Source organism: Myxocyprinus asiaticus, chromosome 33 (genome assembly GCF_019703515.2).
Source record: "Myxocyprinus asiaticus isolate MX2 ecotype Aquarium Trade chromosome 33, UBuf_Myxa_2, whole genome shotgun sequence".
In the NCBI taxonomy this organism is placed as follows: domain Eukaryota; kingdom Metazoa; phylum Chordata; class Actinopteri; order Cypriniformes; family Catostomidae; genus Myxocyprinus; species Myxocyprinus asiaticus.
In genome coordinates this window covers 29531891-29551367 of record NC_059376.1, presented here as the reverse complement: position 1 = coordinate 29551367, position 19477 = coordinate 29531891, and the positions used below count along the sequence as shown (strand labels likewise).

The 19477-nt window shown below is 41.0% G+C and overlaps 1 protein-coding gene across 1 annotated transcript; it reads right to left on the bottom strand.

The window, feature by feature from the left end:
- Positions 1-175: 175 nt before the first annotated feature.
- Positions 176-19162, bottom strand: LOC127424654 (glutaminase kidney isoform, mitochondrial-like). Its single transcript, XM_051670011.1, has 18 exons — positions 18963-19162; positions 18618-18708; positions 15541-15662; positions 14882-15011; positions 14663-14742; positions 14382-14545; positions 9516-9574; positions 5679-5711; positions 5529-5587; positions 5327-5393; positions 5168-5218; positions 4614-4790; positions 4253-4384; positions 3625-3717; positions 3449-3510; positions 2619-2695; positions 1388-1451; positions 176-1295 (listed from the first exon to the last, which is right to left on the bottom strand). The coding sequence occupies exons 1-18, from the start codon at positions 19160-19162 to the stop codon at positions 1106-1108; spliced, it is 1851 nt and encodes a 616-aa protein (XP_051525971.1). The 3' UTR covers positions 176-1105.
- Positions 19163-19477: the final 315 nt, after the last annotated feature.

Genomic DNA, 19477 nt, shown 5'->3' with positions numbered 1-19477 from the left:
ACTAGCGCCATCTTTGGTTTTTAATGGGAATGACAACGAGGCTGTGAGGGATAGACTTGCCATCTCTTCAAGGGCATGAACGGTACAAATCTCCTAGATCACATCTGATTTTACACACGTTCTTTGTATACTGAATGTTCTTGAACAGATATTTTATCAATGTTTTGTCCGCGGAACGATCCAAAATCACATTAAAATGCAGTACAGCCCATTGAAGAGATGGTAAGTCTATCACTCACAGCCTCGTTGTCTTTCCCATAAAAAAATCAAAGATGGCGATAGCGTGAACAAGGTCTATAGACAATAAATCCACCGCACTAGGAGGCAGAAGGAAGCATAACCATTTCTAAATTGGTCCAAACACAAACCAAACTGTCCTTGAAGGACTGTACTAAAAAATAAAAAAGGACTCTGAAGTTTCATATTCTACAGTAGATTGAAATGAGCGCAAAGGCTATAGATGAGTGAAACTACAGTAATGAATCCAATAATACTTAGAGCACAAGGAGGTCTACATACAGCAAAGCTTTGGTTTGAAGCATAGTACTATATCTCTGTTATACCTGTGCATAGAGGTAGACGATATATCAGTTTTACCGATTAATCGGTGCCGATAGTTGCTCTTTGGAACTATCGTTATTGGCAAAAAATCGATGGCGATAGCTAACGATTGTTTGTTCGGCATTTCAAAATACGAGTCCTCAGTGTGTTTCGGGCTGGTTTATACTTAAAAGTCCTGCGTTATGCACCAAATAATATTTTTTTCTGGTTATGTTTGGTTGAACAATAAACTGCATCTGGGATTTTATTAATTTAGGCTTATTGCCTGTGCTCGTCATAGTAAGGGAAGAATATATATATTTTTTTACATTCTGTAAATCTATTATAAAATCAATCGGCTGATTAGTCAGTTATCGGCCTTTCCCACCATCTTAGTTATCGGTATCGGCAAAGTCCACTATCGGTCGACCGCTACCTGTGCATGCACAGTACGGCCTAACACCAGCTTTGTCATAAATGTGTGGGGGGGAGGGCATCTCACACCCACATGCTTCTCTGAAGTCATGAGATACAGAGGTTTGGGATTTTCCATGTCAATGCTCTCTCATACTAGACCCTCCAGAGTCTCCATGCTCTTCAGCTGCTCTGCATCCTTTATGGAATAGGAGCACAAGTCAGTGCTGAGCTCCTCCGGCGCTAGTGTGTGTGTGTAAATGCTCTGGTACTCCTGTAGTATCTTGACCACACCATCATGTCCAAACTGCATAGCGTCATCAAGGGGTGTGTTCCCCCATCTGAAGAACAGATGGATAGACATGAATTCAAAATGAATCGATAAAAACAGAACAGATCAGAAATGGAACTAAAAATAGTAGTGTTTATCTACCTGTCCTTTGAATTTGGGTTGACTTTGCAGGTGTTGGTTAAAAACTTGACAGCATCTAAATGCCCTGAAAACAGAAAAAAAAAAAAATGGTAGCAAGTTTCAGAAACGTATTAATAAATGAATAAATGACTTCAGCTTTGTTAACACTGCACCCATTTTGATGTCCCAAAACTTCTAAAGATATTAATTGTAAGTTTGAAACATAATATACATAAAATCATGAGCACTCACATGAGATTAAGGCTCCAGTCATTTCAGTAACTTTATAAAAGCTGTTTTATTCTACATGGAGAGGGTCCTCTCATGGGGGCTGCCATGTTAGGATCACATGACCAGCCAAATACTACTTGCTTAATTTCAGTAACCACCCTGTTATTTAGACACTTTCACTCAAGGATTAAATCAATCATGTCTGACAGTTATTAGTGAATTTCTACAATGGCATCAGTAACTAAAAACTATTGTTTGAATGATGCTGCATCCATGCCCCTATGTGTCAGTGTAAGTCCAAGATGATATATATATATATATATATATATATATATATATATATATATACAAGCACAAAATTAAAACCACCTGCCTAATATTGTGTAGGTCCCCCTCATGCCGCCAAAACAGCGCCAACCCACATCTCAGAATAGCATTCTGAGATGTTATTCTTCTCACCACAATTGTATAGAGCGGTTATCTGAGTTACTGTAAAATTTGTCAGTTCGAATCAGTCTGGCCATTCCCTGTTGTCCTCTCTCATTAACAAGGCATTTCCGTCCACAGAACTGCCCCTCACTGGATGTTTTTGGTTTTTGGTACCATTCTGAGCAAATTCTAGAAACTGTTGTGCGTGAAAATCCCAGAAGATCAGCAGTTACAGAAATATGCCACGGTCAAAATCACTGAGATCACATTTTTTCCCCATTCTGATGGTTGATGTGAACATTAAATGAAGCTCCTGACCCATATCTGCATGATTTTATGCACTGCACTGCTGCCACATGATTGGCTGATTAGATAATCGCATGGATGATTGTTGGTGCCAGACAGGCTTGTTTGAGTATTTCTGTAACTCCTGATCTGTGATTGGTGTGTGTATATATATATATATATATATGCCAGTCTGCCCCTGAGTGCCACATAGTTCACATAAGTGAATTTCAGACACATCTGTAGACACTACAGTGCATTGTACAGTGCAAATTTTTACTGCCTGTCTGAACAAAACCATTATTACCTTCTGCTGAGGCCACATGCAGGGCAGTACGTGAGTCATAGTCAGTCAATTCCATACTGACCGCAGAAAGAGCGATTCTGCAAAACAAATGTATCTTTTATTGATGGTACACACTATCCCCATTACAATGTTTGAATGTATTTTTTATTGCAAGGAAATTAAAGGGATAATTCACCCAAAAATTAAACTTCTCTCATCATTTACTCATCCTAATGCCAACCCAGATGCGTATGACTTTCTTTCTTCTGCAGATCACAAATGAAGATTTTTTTAGAATATTTCAGCTCTGTAGGTCCATACAATGCAAGTGAATGGTGGCCAGAACTTTGAAGCTCCAAGGACATAAAGGCAGCATAAAAGTAATCCATAAGACTCCAGTGGTTAAATCCATATATTCTGAAGTAATTTGTTAGGTGTGGGTGAGAAACAGATACATATTTAAGTCCTTTTTACTGTAAACGTACACTTTCAATTTCACTTCCACATTCAGTCACCTACTGGTTGGGGCTGGTCAAAGGTGGAGATTTATAGTAAAAAAGGACTTAAATATTGATCTGTTTCTCACTTTCACCTATTGTATCACTTCTGAAGACACTGATTTAACCACTGGAGTCTTTTGGATTACTTTTATGCTGCCTTTATGTCCTTTTTGGACCTTCACTTGCATAGTGAGTACCAACACAGATGAGATTTTCTTCTAAAAATCTTTATTTGTGTTCTGCAGAAGAAAGAAAGTCATACACATCTGAGATGGCATGAGTAAACGATGAGTGAATGTTCTTTTTTGGGTGAACTATCCCTTTAAGGGCTCAATTGTGGCGTAGTTTTACCTCCTGAGAGCTGAAACATCACCACTGTAAGCAGCAAATATCAGATCCACCACAGACTTGTTCTATAATATCCCACATTTTAAGTATAATCAGTGATCAACTCTGAGTCAGTCTTAGCTATTGATAGCTATTAATTGTAAAGTGTAAGAAATAGCAAATTCAGTCTGTCTGCTTACCCTCTCATGGCCTGTTTGTCTGCGAGGGTCTAACTTCTTAGCAAAGTGTCTTAGATTATCATAGTTGTGGAAGTTAAAGAGGGAGACCAGCTCCTAAAAGAGAACCCCAGAGAAACATAATAGTTAGTGGTGTGGCTATGTTCAGAATAGCATCCTACTCTTATTTCTGCATCGTATACAAATTTTCTGTATGTCCTATATGAAATGCCCAGATAACCTTGTATATTTGCCAAATTTTGCAGTATACAACAGAGTACACTGCATGGAATGCTGTACATTGCAATGCAATCAGCGTAAATGTCCATTTCCAGTGTGACAAGTAATATCAGCCACAATTTTAACATCTTTTACTTGACTCGTTATTAAATTGGACTGCTAAAGTTTAAGATGTTTTAACACAGTCTTGGTTTAAAAATGCTATTTTTTCCCTGAGATGACAACTGGACACCACTTGCTGAATTACATGGGGATAATGGCAACAATATAGCATATTTCTGTTTAAAATATTCATCATTGCACAATACTTTGTGTTCAGTGTATACTGCACAGTAAGCAATACAAGTATATTCCATTCCAAACACAGACAGAGATGTAAAGTGAGAGAACAAAGAAGATCATGAAGTAGTACTTCACAGAATTGGATGCCTCGGACACTGTTGCCCACTCGGTCAAGAGGTGGAGACCAGCACATCATTCCCATGGTATTAGGAACCACAAGCAGCACAGCACCAGATACCCCAGACTTTGCAGGCAAACCCACCTAAAGGGGGAAGTATCCACATAAACCTAGAGATACTGTTTCTGCATTTTTTAAGTGACAGTTCATTCAAAAATGAAACACAAAAGGACATGGTTTAAGCCGAATGTTTGCCTCAGTCCCGTTCTATGTTAAAAAGATACAATGAAAGTGATTGGTGATTGTGTTCCATGAAAGAAAGTCATATGGGTTTGAAACAACAAGAGGGTGAGGATGCTTTTGTGGGACTCACGTGAAAGGCAAATTGGCCGGAGAAGTCATACATGCCACAGGAGTGCATGAGACTAAGCGTGTTCCGCACAGCCTCTGCACTAAGCACACGCTCGCCTGTGATTGGACAGATCCCTCCATTGGCTAATGTAGCAGCCAAAACACTGCCAGATTCACATGTCACCTCAATAGAGCACATCTGGAATTAAAATAAAGATACAGGTAATTAGCAACTGGATTTTTACATTTTTTGGAGAAAAAGTGAGTGGTGCTTGCCCATGCAAATTTCACCACCACGATTTTAGGGTGTTGCGGGTGGTTGCCAGGGCATTCCTATAAGGTTGCTAAGGCATTCAGCACATTGCTTTGGGGGTACTAGGGTGTTGTGGGTGAGTGCTGGCCAAAACAAATGAGCCCATTCCCAAGTCTCTATGATATTCTGGCCCTAAGATATGGCTCGGATCCCTCCTTCAGTGTAAGTCTTTGGGATTTTTTGTCCAACCAGTTAAAAATTGTAAGTCGTAAGTCTGACTTACTCTTTGCGGTCAAAAAGAGACAAATGGACAGTTGATTTACCTGAAAGTAGAAATCAAGAGCTGCCGTCATGTCAACGCCACTGGGAAAACACTACAGAAAAATAGCAGAGTGGCAGAAAATCATGAGTGATAAAGGCATGACCAACAGAAGTACTGTCCGTACGGTTATAAAAATAATAATAATCCAAAATGCACTCACTTTTTTCTCTTTGAGATAATAACCAATTGCATAGTTCCTATCACCTGTCTCTTTCTCTGATTGGAAACTTAAAAAAGCAGGAAAATTTTATCATCCACCAATAAAACAGTACCTTCTTTGATAACTAAATTTAGGTTCACCACTAAGAGAATACGATTGAGCTAGACACAGTGCAAACAATGAAGTTATGTTAAAAACTTACGTGGAATTATTGAACCCAACATATTCTCTGCCAGCCATTCTCTTCAGAAAATCCATCATCTGAAACAGAAATCAATATTTATAACAAGCCAGATAACAGCAACCACCTGGGACATTTCACATGGTGGCGGAGATGTTGCTATATACTCACAAAGTCAAACTTTTCTGCCTTGTTGGAACCAGGCTGTGATAAAAAGAAAAAAGGAGAGAGTGAGAGAGGAAGACCAATAAAATCATCAATAGTCACATCAATTAAACTCAATAGAGACATGAATTTCCATGACTTTCCCATGGCCTTTCCAGTCATTTGTGAATACTGGATAAAGATTGCTAAAAATTATTTTGATTCAGACAATGTCACTAATTAATCATTCAGACTGATTTATGAACTGGTTTGACAAATTCATTAATAAGAACTGACTCAAGAACAATTTTCTCCCAAATTGGACATTCCTATGGATTGCAAGAATTCTTAAGCTCTACATGAGAGCAATATCTAGCTGATATTTATAAATATTAAATATTGATTGGTGGTGATTAAACATGATAAACACAGAGCATAAGAAAACCATATGTAGAAAAAGATGGTCTACTCTAACACATTCAACATTTACAACACCCACTGTTCTTTAACACATTTAGCCAAATAGGCCCAAAATGATCAATAAATCAAATTTGTTTCTGTGGCTAAGTAGAAAAGAGGACAGCCAACAGTAAATCCAGTGGCATACGGCTTAGAATTTATCCAAAAATGTAGTAAAATGCATTAGCAGTGCAGTATTCAGTCTGGCACATGGTGGCAGTGTGCACAAGTGTGTGTGTGTGTGTGTGTGTGTGTGTGTGTGTGTGTGTGTGTATTGGAAGACAGAATAGACAAAGATGTTATGTATGATCTGAGAGCATAACTGCTTTATACCTAAAAATTCCAACCTGAACCACTATGAGAATAATGTGTAAGTTTATTTACTGCAATATGTTTTCTGCATGTTAAATCTAACCAAGTTCTCGATAAACAGCATCTTCAATGACAATTAGATAGGTAAAGTTTGTCAATACAAACTTTGATGTTGGCTTGACAAAGCATTTTTTTTAAAGTTTAACACTTATTTTAAAAATGTTTGAAGGGGATATGGATTGATAGATGTACAAGGCTGTATAAAGCTCTTAGATACTGATTTTCCACAACTTGTGTTATCTGGTGATTTTTGTCTACTGAATATTCTTGGAAAGATATTTTTTGGAAAGCGGAACAGAACGATCCAAAAACACTTTAAACTACAGTACAGCATTGAAGAGAATGTACTTCTATCCCTCACAGCCTTGTAGTTATTCCCATCAAATATCAATAATTGCACTGCTAAGAAAAAGGTATATTAAAAGCAGATTAAAGGACTTGTTTACATTTAAATATTTTATTTTTTTGACAATTGGAGTTTGAAAAGCCTTGGCCCATTTGAACATTCCGTCTATGTAAGTATATGGGATTTGGGGGATTTTTGATCGCCCAAAAAACGTAATTCTAATCATTTAGAAAAGTTCTAAAAACCAGAGTCAGTACAGCCTAAAGGTCTGTGCCAAGTTTAATGGATGTAGCTTGAAAGCTCTAGGAGGAGTTACAGTCAGAATAGTTGGTCTTGGTTTGGGATTTAAAAAAATCTCTGAACAATGTCTGTAGGAAAACAGTATGTTGGCTTTGTCAAGCCAGCTGAACAGTTCTCATTTTCAACCAAAACTGTCTGGTTTTGACACACAGTGCCTACATATGAATTCCTTTAGGAAATTAAATTTGGAATAGATTTTTCCTAAAACGATGAGTTGGATATAATGTGAAGAAAAAACAGCAAACAAGTGGCCAGCATACATGGAACCTCCTTTAATACTGTTTAAAAAGCATGTTTTGCTTGAGAGAATGTGCAGAGCTGTAATCTAGGAAAAGGGTAAATACTTTGAAGAATCTAAAATATAAGATTGCTTTGCTTTGATTTTGTTTGGTCACTACAGAATTTTTACTGTTATTGTAAAACGTGGGAAAAGGTAATAATAAATAAATTAGTAGGCGTGTCCAAACATTTGACTGGCAGATTGTGTTCCATGTCACTTAAACCACTGGTGTTTTTAAAGTTGCTGTAATTATTAAGTCATATGACTGAACATTAAGGTTGAAGGTTGAAGTCAAATTATTAAATATGAGCCATTGGTTCCTACAAACTGGTACAGGGGACAAAATGTTCCACATATTGAGTTGCATATGTCTTAAAAAGTGACATTAAGATGACCAGTTCCTCAAGCTCCAAAGGGGAGTCCCATGAGGAAAGGTCAGTGCAATGCGATCACAGTTGTGAAATGTCTTCATCTTGAAAAGTAATGCTGTGTGTCGGTGCTCAGCGATTGTATAACATGGGGACAGATCAGACAACAAACTTTTGTTCTAGAACTGCTAGTGATTATGATTATGATTACCCTTAATGAACAACCCTGATAGGTGTGTCTCTCAACATGCCCTCTGTTTGGCTGTTTGGATACACCTCTTGAAGACTTGCAGCTCTTATTATGTCTTTCCCCATATGACCAGCCACTACCCCAATGCACACAAACAAACACATTGTCAGCTATTTAAAATGAGGTCAAAAGAAAAGGACAGAAAACAGTACCATTCCACAGTACAATAATAATATCTGATTCAATAACCTGCAAGTTTTTGTAAAGGCCACCATTATAAGATACTCATCTTATACATCTGTACTTCTCCATCAAACAGAGCTGCTATTTAAACAGGGTTTGAGGTCTCAAAAAAGTTTAATCAGAACCAAAACTAGTTTCTACTTGTGGGCTACATGCATATTGCCAATCAAACATTTATTTACAAACAAAATGAATTATCAGAAACCATCTAACAAACATTTAAAATATTATCCTACTGCATCATCTAAGTATAGGTCTTCTTTTTATGCGAAACCCTTAATTTATTCTGTTCATTACTAACATAAAATGTATAATGTGCAATAGATGCACATGTATACTTTTAGAACTTGTGTGCTATGCAGTGGGAGTAAGTGGCATTAAGAATTCCAATGTATCTGTTACATGTGCAAATAAAACTGTTGCTACACCCTCCATACATCTGTCTCACCACAGAACGCACATCATAAAACCACATCTCTTAAATCTTTTAAAGGAATAGTTCACCCCAAAATGAAAATTCTCTCATCATTTACTCACCCTCATGCTTCCTTCTTCTGTAGAACACAAAGAAGTTTAGAAGAACATCTCAGGTCTGTTGGTCTTCACAATGCAAGTGAATAGTGGTCAGGCCTTTGAAGCTCCAAAAAGGAGATTAAGTCAGCATAAAGTACTCCATACATCTCCAGTGGTTAAATCAGTGTCTTCTGAAGTAATACAGTTGGTTTTGGGTGAGAACAGACCAAAATATAATTTGCACTGAATGAGCCAACAGAGCTGAAATATTCTTCTAAAACTCTTAATTTGAGTTCAGCAGATTAAATTTTTGGGTGAACTAAAACGTATTCGTGCCAATTACAGTTCAAGGAAAATTAGGTTGATAGGAGCTAATCATTATGAATACAAGAGTGGCCCTCCCTGCTGAAAAAACGATATTAGATCAACATGAATAGCCATGTTGGACAGGCCATGCTGGACAAATATGGTTTATGCTGGTTAGTGTTGTTTTTTATGCTACTCTAGCTGGTGGACCATGCCATAGTGAAACCGTTTAGCCAGTATGGTTTTTCTAGTGATGCTGGTTAAGCAAATCATTCTTGCTGGTTAAGCTTGTCAAGCAGCCTTGTTGGAACATCAGCACATCATACTGGGGACCAGCTTTGCTCCTTCTTCAGAAGGATTGTAACCCACAATTTTCCATCACACACACTCTGAATTCTTAAGTTAAGATGATATTATGATAAATTTATTTCATAGAGACTGCAAATCTCTAAAAACACAACAAGAAAGCATTGAAAGACTCTCTTACCTTTATGAAAGAGCTGATAACAATGGCCCCTGCATTCACCATGGGATTATGGGGTTTATCTGCCAAAAAATCAAATAGGGTTTTCAAAATGATGAATCTCAATGCCAAAGGGGCATCATGTCGAAAAAGAACAGGTCTTGTAAAGATTGCAGATGCAATGTTCTTCAGAAGTGAGGAAATCCATTGATAAGTTTTTTACTAAAATGTGCTGATAACTCTGATAAAACTCTGTTTTATAGCGTCCTCTCATTCCACAAGCTTATGCTGCAATAGAACACAATGGCTCTGTGATATCTTTATTTAGAGTCATGCCCTTGGTTTTAACCTCTAGTCCAGGGCACAGAGAAGTACAGAAAAATTATAAAGTACTCGTACATTGAAGGTCTGCAGAGGTGCAGAAATGGGTTTATAAGAAATCAGATCTAACTGCCTGCTTCAGTATCAATTTGTCAGAGTGAGAGTGAGACAGAGACCCAACAGAAGAAGGTAACCACACCTCCCAACACACAGGCAGAGACAGGCAACCAACAGATATACGATACAGCACCACCTAAAAAGGTTAGCTGCTTGACAGAACAAGCAATAATCTAGCGTAGACAGTGAGGAATAAGTAGGGTGTGCAATCAGAGTGGAACAGGTGTAGCTAGCACGCTAATCAACGGCATGATCAGCGCTTCCCTGTGAACGAACAATGTTCCCATGGAAACACTGATCATGCGTGTCAGCTCTGACTGCGAGACATGAGGGAGAGAGAAAAATAAAACAGCAGAATAAACCGGCGAACTCACCGAGCCGTGAGAATACCCCCTCCCTTAGGGACGCCTCCTGGTGTCCCCAGCAGAATTACCTGGGGGCTTAGACCGGTGTCGGTCCGCTGACCTCTTGACGTGAGCGCCAGTCCCTACGAGGGCTTCTCTGGCGGCTTTCCAGGTGCATTGGCACCTCTGCAAAAAAGCATGTATGGACGGAACCTGAACAAATGTTGGAAGAGTGACCCCACTGTAGGATGTGCATCTGAACTGACCGCAGAACAAATAACCTGCTCGCTGGGTATGTGGCGGGGGCGCGGTGTTTCATAGCACAGCACAGACTTTAGCCTTTACCTTCCACTATAACATGCCCACCACTTGAGAGGCAGGTAGAATGGTATCCGGTGGTATGGTGGAGGTCTCGATTTCGAAACATCGAGAGAGGAAATCAGGCTTGACGTTTTTAGAACCCAACGATACGAAAGGGTGAAATTAAACCGAGTGAAGAATAATGCCCAACGAGCCTGCCTAGAGTTAAGGTGTTTTGCGCTATGGATGTACTCTAGGTTCTTATGGTCAGTCCAGACCATGAAAGGTAACCCCGAACCCTCTAACCAATGACGGCACTTGCCCAAGGCCAACCGGATAGCCAGCAATTCTCAGTTACCGACATCATAGTTGCATTCAGCCGGTGTTAAGTGGTGCGAAAAGAACGCACATGGATGAATCTTTCCATCCTAGGGAGAGCGCTGCGAAAGGACCGCTCCAACGCCATCCTCAGACGCATCCACCTCCACCATGAACAGACTAGCAGGGCTGGGAGTTATCAAAATAGGTGCGGTAGAGAACTGCTCCTTTAGCTTGGAAAATGCGGCTTCAGCCCGTGGGGACCAGCAAAAGTCAGTGCGGGTGGAGGTGAGATCCGTCAAAGGATCTGCAAGTTGGCTGTAGTTTCTAATGAACTTCTGATAAAAATGAGCAAACCTCAGAAACCTCTGTAATGCCTTGCGAGAATCTGGGGTTGGCCAATTGGAGATGGCCTTGACCTTAGCAGGGTCCATACGCACTCCCTCGGACGAAACGATGAACCCCAGGAACAGAACCGACTGTGCATGAAAAGCGCACCTCTCAGCCTTGACAAACAGCCAGTTCTCTAGCAGTCGCTGAAGCGCCTGCCTGACATGCTGTACATGGTCCTGGATATTCTGGGAGAAGATCTGAATATCGTCAAGATAAACAAACACAAAACGATTGACCATGTCTCTAAGCACGTCATTTACGCGCTCCTGGAAGACGGCAGGGGGCGCTGACCAATCCAAAAGGCATTACCAAATATTTGAAGTGCCCCCTATGAGTGTTCAAATTTGTCTTCCACTCATCCCCCTTCCTGATTCGGACCAGGTGATAAGAATTGCGTAGATCCAACTTCATAAATATGGACGCCCCCTGCAAGAGTTCGAAGGCTGAGGACATCAATGGCAAAGGATAATGATTCTTCACCGTGATGTCATCCAGCCCACGATAATCTATGCAGGGTCTAAGCGAGCAATCCTTCTTCTCCACGAAGAAGAATCCCGCCCCTGTGGGCGATGAGGAAGGGCGGATGAGACCGGCTGCCAGAGAATCATTGATATACCTGTTCATAGCTACAGCCATCCCCAAGGAAGAGAGGTGCCAGGAAGCAGTTCAATGGCACAGTCGTACGGGTGATGAGGAGGGAGGGTCGTGGCGCAGGACCGGTTGAACACCGCCCTCAAGTAATGGTATGTCAACAGCACTCCATACAAATCCGCCGGTTCATCCTGCAACGAAACACAAGCCTGAACAGGTGAGACAGCAGAATTAAGGCAATATGACGAACAACAAGAGCTCCAAGCAAGAACAGTGTTGATTGTCCAATCTATGTGTGGGTTGTGCGTTACCAACCATTGATGCCCCAACACTACCGGGGTTGATGGGGATAAGATAATAGGACAGTTGTTCTGAGTGATTACCAGAAATGAAGGTGACTGGCTTGGTAGACTGGGTGATGACTAACAGGGGCGTGCCACTGAGGGTGTGGGCAGTGATGGGCTTGTCCAACTGGACCCTGGGAAGCCTCAATTTGTAGGCCAAGTTGATGTCAATGAAGTTTCGTTTTTCAGAAGGTTCAGTGTCGGGGCGAGATTCAGGTGACCTAGTCGAAGTAGTGGGTTGGAGGGAATGGTCAGCCGCTCGAGAGGGTGAAGAGTGGCATCGATGGTGATTACGGCATAGAGTCAGACGTTGATCAACTTGGAGAGCCAGGTCCACCAAGTCATCAAAACGAGTGGGGAGATCCAAAGGATAAATCTCATCCTGGACATCGTCAGAAAGCCCATGCAAGAACAGGTCCTGCAGGAAGCAGCCAGGGTGCGAAACTCAATTGTATAGTCAGCGACTTGCTGATCTCCTTGGGACAGTCCAGATAAGACCCTCCCCGCCTCCTGACCTTGACCCGCACGATCAAATACTTGGCGAAGTTCCCCGTGATAACACACGCAACCTTCATAGTGTCAGAGGCAAACACAGATGGCTGTAGGGTGTAGGACAGTGAACATTGAGACAGAAAGGCACTAACGGAACCCACCTCACCTGAGAACAGAGCTAGAGGGAGAATGCGAGCCTCTGGGCGCCAAGGGGCGTGGTGAACCATCAAGGCCAATGGGGGTTTTTCAGTAGAGGGGCCGGGATCGGGAGAAGGGTGGAGTTGTTGGACCACCACGATGAGTACAGTGAACTGCGATGCCATCATCTCCAATACCCGATTAAAAGCAGAGATTTGGTCTTGTTGACGCCCTAGCAGAGCTCCTTGCTGCAAGAGGGAGGAACAAAGAGATGATTCCTCTGCTGGGTCCATGTTTGGCTAGATTATTCTGTCGGAGCGAGAGTGAGACAGAGACCCAATAGCACAAGAACAGTTCAAAGGATTTATTAACAACAAATGTCAACATATACTGTGCTGGCAATGAACAGGAATCCCAGCAGCGGCTGCTGTAGCAGGAGGCGAGGAACAAGTCTGTGTGTGCATTGTGGCCATGCAGCGGGCAAAGGATGAGTGTGTTTGTAGACAGGTGTATGCGTTGTGGAAGTCAGGAGCAGATCAAAAGGAAGAGTCCGTTGAAGCATGGCGTGGTGGAGAGAGCAAGCCCAGATGAAGGAGGGCAGTCGTATTCCCGACACGTGGGCAGAGACGAGTAATCCTCCAGTGGTGATTCGTGGGCAGCAAGGACAGGCGTATGGCAAACTGGAAGGTAACCACACTTCCCGACACTCAGGCAGAGACAGGCAACCAACAGATACATGAGACAGCACCAACTAGACAAAGAGAGCAAGGTTAGCCACTTGACAGCACAAGCAATAATCTAGTGAAGACAGTGAGGACACAAGGATTAAGTAGGGAGTGCAATCAGAGTGGAACAGGTGTAGCTAGCACATTTATCAGCGGCATGATCAGCGCTTCCCCGGGAGCGATCAATGCTCCCATGGAAACACTGATGATGCTTGCTGGCTCCGCCTGTGAGACATGAAAAACAAAACAACAGAAAAAACCGGTGAACTCACCGGAGCCGTGACACAGTTATGGCCTCATAAATTATCTGTATACGCAAAGGAAGGGTTCTTAGTTTAGGTGCTTTGCTGAACGATTATTTGGACACATAATTCACACCTAAAATGTCTGAATCTCATTGCATTAGATAATAAAATATCAAAACATGTGCCATTCATTTTAAAGGAACATAGTGCAAGCACACTTTTAGAGCAAAACATGTTAAAGACAGTACAATTTTAAACAATAGATACATCACTGAAAAATCAGATAAAAAAATTTTACTTCCTGGTTGTCAAACTTAATTGAACATGTCCAAAGTAAAAGTCATAAACTACACTTGTGGTTGCTAACTTCACATATCCTTAAAAAACATTGGGACCAGCAGGTAAATCAAAAAGTGATTGCAAATTGCATGGTTAAATATTTTGTTATCTATTGCAATGACATTCATACATTTTTAAGGGTAGCTAAAGTGTCGAAATACTGTGGGGCTACTGTATGTGGGTGGGGGAAATGAGACAGAAATTTCAGGTATTTGTTTCTTACCCTCTTCATCTAAAAAGAGTTTGTTGAATTTAAGGCCACTCGGTTCTTTCCCCACATATCTGTGCACAAGTTCAGTGCCAGACTCATGCACGGCCAGCGCATACTCCAGAGGCTTCACACATGACTGAAGACAGAATGGCATATTTGTGTCTCCTATAGAATGTCTACGGAAAAAGCAAGAGAGGTTGTGAGAGAGGGAAAGGAAGAGGAAGAATGAGAGAATTCCTCTCATTACCTACTGTAGATGTCATTAAAAAAGGTTTGAAGATGGAATATTTTACCTCTGACCATCCACTGTACACAGAGATACTCCCCAGAGATCAGGGCTGAACTTTGCCAGCTGAGGGATGTAGTTTGACACCTGCACAAACACACAGGTGAAGTGGGCTTCCTTAAGACCGATTAGTTGACTAATCGTTTGGGCAATCCATCTACTAGTACATTTTGAAAATATGTACTTTTGCACATAGACAGAGAGACAGAGAGGGCGAACATCTTACCTTCCCTCCTTGCTGAGCTTTTGTGCTATAATACAGATGGTCGATGAGTGATTTAAAGGCCTCAAAGTCTGGTATGATGAACTTTCTTTGAAAGGCTTGAGTCAGGAGGACTATATTACTGCCAACACATCTAGAAACAGAAATACACACATGTTCCCATGTTACACAACTGTGACTTAACAACCACCTGCGATGCATAATGTGGTAAAAAGTTGTACATGTCTGAACATGGATATCTGATCCAAGTTTATTAACACTTACTGAGTTGTTTCAGTTTAGATGAGCCATGGCTCAGAGGACAAACAAACATCCTGTCAATGGCTTAGATGCTCAAGTACAACACACACACAAATACAGCAAACACAACAGGTGGTGTATTGTATTTACCACTGTTGGTGGGCTGAGAGTCAAGTGAACCATAGTATGTAAGCAATGGTACGTGTCTGTGTATGATAGGGGTGCTGAAGAAATGACTGACAGTATTTCCAGCCTTCCAGGAACATTGGGCTCTTATTTACCAAGCAAATGCCAACACTCCAATCAATATATTTGTACTGTATGTATCATAACAGCTGTAAGTCGTAAAACTTAAAATGCTGCCACCCTCAACACTCTCACGCATATACAGGCTTGCATTGCTGAGTAAGTTTACCACTCACTTTCTGAACAGCTCCTGGTCCATCATTGCTGTCCCACCAGAATTTTGGACTGCTTGGTGAATCTGCTTCATGCAGTCTCTCAGACGAGGGTCAGAGGTCAGCAATCCTGTGCTTCTTAGTGCCTAAGAACACACATTGGAATATCAGAACAACTAAATGACAAAAACAGTTCAGTGCTCAACATATACTCTTTTATTTCATGAAAATTGCCAAATTGGTAGACTTTTGTGTATATGTGTGTGTGTGTGTGTGTGTGTGTTTTAGCACAAATTTAGTTCAGAATGAGCTTGGGAGTTGGCAGATACTGTACACACACATTTCATATCCGCCACTAAGTTAATGCTAAGTTACAGGTGAAGTCAGAAGCTTACATACACCTTAGCCAAATACATTTAAACTCAGTGTTTCACAATTCCTGACATTTGATTGTAGAAAACATTCCCCTTCTAAGGTCAGTTAGGATCACTATTTTAAGAATGTGAAATGTCAGAATAATTGTAGAGAAAATGATTTATTTCAGCTTTTATTTCTTTCATCACATTCCCAGTGGGTCAGAAGTGTACATACACTTTGTAAGTATTTGGTAGCATTGCCTGTAAATTGTTTAACTTGACATTTAACTGATGTCTGGAGATGTTGCTTCAATATATCCACATAATTTTCCTTCCTCATGATGCCATCTATTTTGTGAAGTGCACCAGTCCCTCCTGCAGCAAAGGACCCCCACAACATGATGCTGCCACCCCCATGCTTCACGGTTGGGATGGTGTTCTTCGGCTTGCAAGCCTCACCCTTTTACCTCCAAACACGATGGTCATTATGACCAAACAGTTCGATTTTTGTTTCATCAGACCAGATCTTTGTCCCCATGTGCTCTTGCAAACTGTAGTTTGGCTTTTTTTATGGCAGTTTTGGAGCAGTGGTTTCTTACTGAGCAGCCTTTCAGGTTATGTCAATATAGGACTCGTTTTACTGTGGATATAGATACTACTGTGGATATCGTCTGCCTGTTTCCTCCAGCATCTTCACAAGGTCCTTTGCTGTTGTTCTGGGATTGATTGGCACTTTTTGCACCAAACCCCATTCATCTATAGGAGACAGAATGTGTCTCCTTCCTGAGCGGTATGATGGCTGCGTGGTCCCATGGTGTTTATACTTGCGTACTATTGTTTCTACAGATGAACATGGTACCTTCAGACATTTGGAAATTGCTCCCAAGGATGAACCAGACTTGCGGAGGTCCACAATGTTTTTTTCTGAGGTCTTGGCTCATTTCTTTTGATTTTCCCATGATGTCCCACTGGAACTGTGATATAGTCAATTAAAAGTGAAACAATCTGTCTGTAAACAATTGTTGGAAAAATTACTTGTGTCATGCACAAAGTAGATGTCCTAAACGACTTGCCAAAACTATAGTTTGCTAATATTAAATCGGTGGAGTGGTGAAAAAATTAGTTTTAATGACTTCAACCTAAGTGTATGTAAACTTCTGACTTCAACTGTATGTGATGTTGGTCATATGTGTAATAGACATAGCATGTCCATAAAAAAACAGCATGCATAATAATTACAAAAGACTTATAGGTTTAGATGGAATATAGCATGTCACACTGTCACATGTCACCTTCCCAAAAGCATTTAATTTAAACTACCCATATATAGAGCCTTTAAAATCAACATAAAATGCCAATCACAACCCTTTGTACTTCCATAATGTGACATATTTCCAAGTGAAACAGGTGGGACTTCATTTTATCCATCTGGAATTGTGAAATAGAATGTTGTACATGTACATTTTGATGAAAGATTACGAGCAATTTTTATTTCATATTGACTTAAACTGAAAACTTTAACTTAAAATCTGCATCGATTAACACAGCTGTTAGGTACACAGCATTGCACACAATAAAATAAATCATGATATGAGATTCTGTGCCTTTAGATGATTATAGATTTTTAGCTCGTGTTACAGAGTGACACTCCCCCCCGCTCACGCCCCCCCCCCTCCAAAGTCCACGGCGCATGGGGGGGCGGCGTCACTGGCGACCTGTCTTCCCAGGCCCGCGGCAAGCGTGAGAGGAAGGCGGCCCGGCATCTAGTCCGTCGGCGGCAACGGGGGTCCGAAGAACGGGTCCGGCAGCGCGTCCTCTTGTCCGATCCCTTCCAGCTCTGGTTCTCTCTCTCTCTCTGTGTGTGTGTGTGTGTGTGTGTGTGTGTGTGTGTGTGTGTGTGTGTGTGTGTGTGTGTGTGTGTGTGTGTGTGTGTGTGTGTGTGGAGATTTGAAGCCGGCTCCCAGAGAAGAGGTGCGCACTGCGTTTTAAAGACAGCGGCTATGAAGCATTATCCCCATCAGGTGTGCTTCATTCACCGCTGACCAAACGAGGCTTATTAATTATGCACCTCTTCTCGCTCTCCCAACTCCCGTCGTGAGCCTGGCTGAAGGGCGGCCCTAAGATATATATATATATAGACAAAACAAAACCAGAGCATATATTTTAGCAGTGTGAGTGAGGACACACTTTAATGGTTGTCTCTATTTGTGGGTGGCATGTGCAACATGTGTGCGCACAGGAATATGTCTGGTAGTAAAGACTGTTGTGCCTGGGTGTTTGATATTTGTTTTACATTGGTTAATACAATCCACCATGTAACCCTTCATTTAATATAAAACCGAATATCCAAATACGGATCCACGTGTGTTTGGGCATAATATTTAATAGGGACCAGTTTGACTACTTTGCTTGGCCCTACCACATGGCCTAAACCTGATGTTTATTTATAGTAACATTATATAATCCCCACGATTTATGAATATAACTGATGTAAGTGTAAGTGTGCCTTATTTCAGTCATACTTTAAAGGCGCAAACAGCTCACTCGCTGCATCTAAAAGGAGGGCATGTGGGTTTACAGCAAGTATATTTATTCTTTATGGCTATTTTTTTTCTATTTGTTTCTTTGTTGTTGTTTGTGTATAGAAAAATACATAGATAAACAGAGTCACTGCAGTACATGCTGACTGAGAATCACACACTTACATAATGTCACCAGCAGAGAGAATTTATTAGTGCTACTTACAGCCAGGAAACGGGCCACAGAGATTTGCTCTTCTCCCTGGGTGATGGTGTAGAATAACAGGTCCTCCAACCCAGAAACCACCTTCTTACTGCTCAAAACACAACACAATACTGTACTTATTATATATATATATATATATATATATATATATATATATATATATATATATATATATATATATATATAATACTTTATCATAAATTCTTAACGCAATATAATTATACAACATGTATTCAGTCGTCAATATTACTAACTAATTTTTATAAAGTCAAAAACTCTTCAAAAGGAACTAGGATTATGTCTATGGCAGCATAATGAACAGGTAACGTCTCTTTTAGGATTTACCAGTAAGTCCCTGCATCTGTATCTGTGATCACGTGCTGATGGCGCGGATGCTGGCCAGGTGATGCGCTCGTGTGCAACAACAGCCGCGCAGGTGAGTGCCTTATGCTGCAGCTTTCCAAACTGCCGCTCTCCAATTTTCCAGCATTTCTAATGAGCAGAACACCAGTTCTAGACGCCCGCAGAGTTTTAACACAATGCATAATCAGTCCCGAGAGTTTATACTTCTATAAACGACCTATAACAGCTATAAATTAGACTGAATAAATAGCGCGCGTCTCTTGTACTTATGAAGCGTCTTCTTTCTAGTAGATTCCTAGAGCCTGATCGTCCCACGAGGAATGGGAATGACTTCTGTTGACACATTTAGATGGTAACCGGAGTTGTTAATCAGGTGAGGACACGCCCCCTGGCGGGGGTGAGAGGCGTGGTTGTGAGAGAGAGAGAGAGAGACAGAGAGAGCGTTGGTCTGGGTCTGTATATGCTAAATGGTAGAATCCTAGGGGACACTTTAGGAC

Excerpts from the sequence above, each read along its gene's own strand:
- LOC127424654 (XM_051670011.1), bottom strand. The coding sequence starts at position 19,162 with ATGCATTGTGTTAAAACTCTGCGGGCGTCTAGAACTGGTGTTCTGCTC. Across the intron at positions 4,385-4,613 it reads CCGGCCAATTTGCCTTTCAC|GTGGGTTTGCCTGCAAAGTC; the intron begins GTGAGTCCCACA and ends TTCCCCCTTTAG. Across the intron at positions 1,452-2,618 it reads GCATGTGGCCTCAGCAGAAG|GGCATTTAGATGCTGTCAAG; the intron begins GTAATAATGGTT and ends TTCTGTTTTCAG.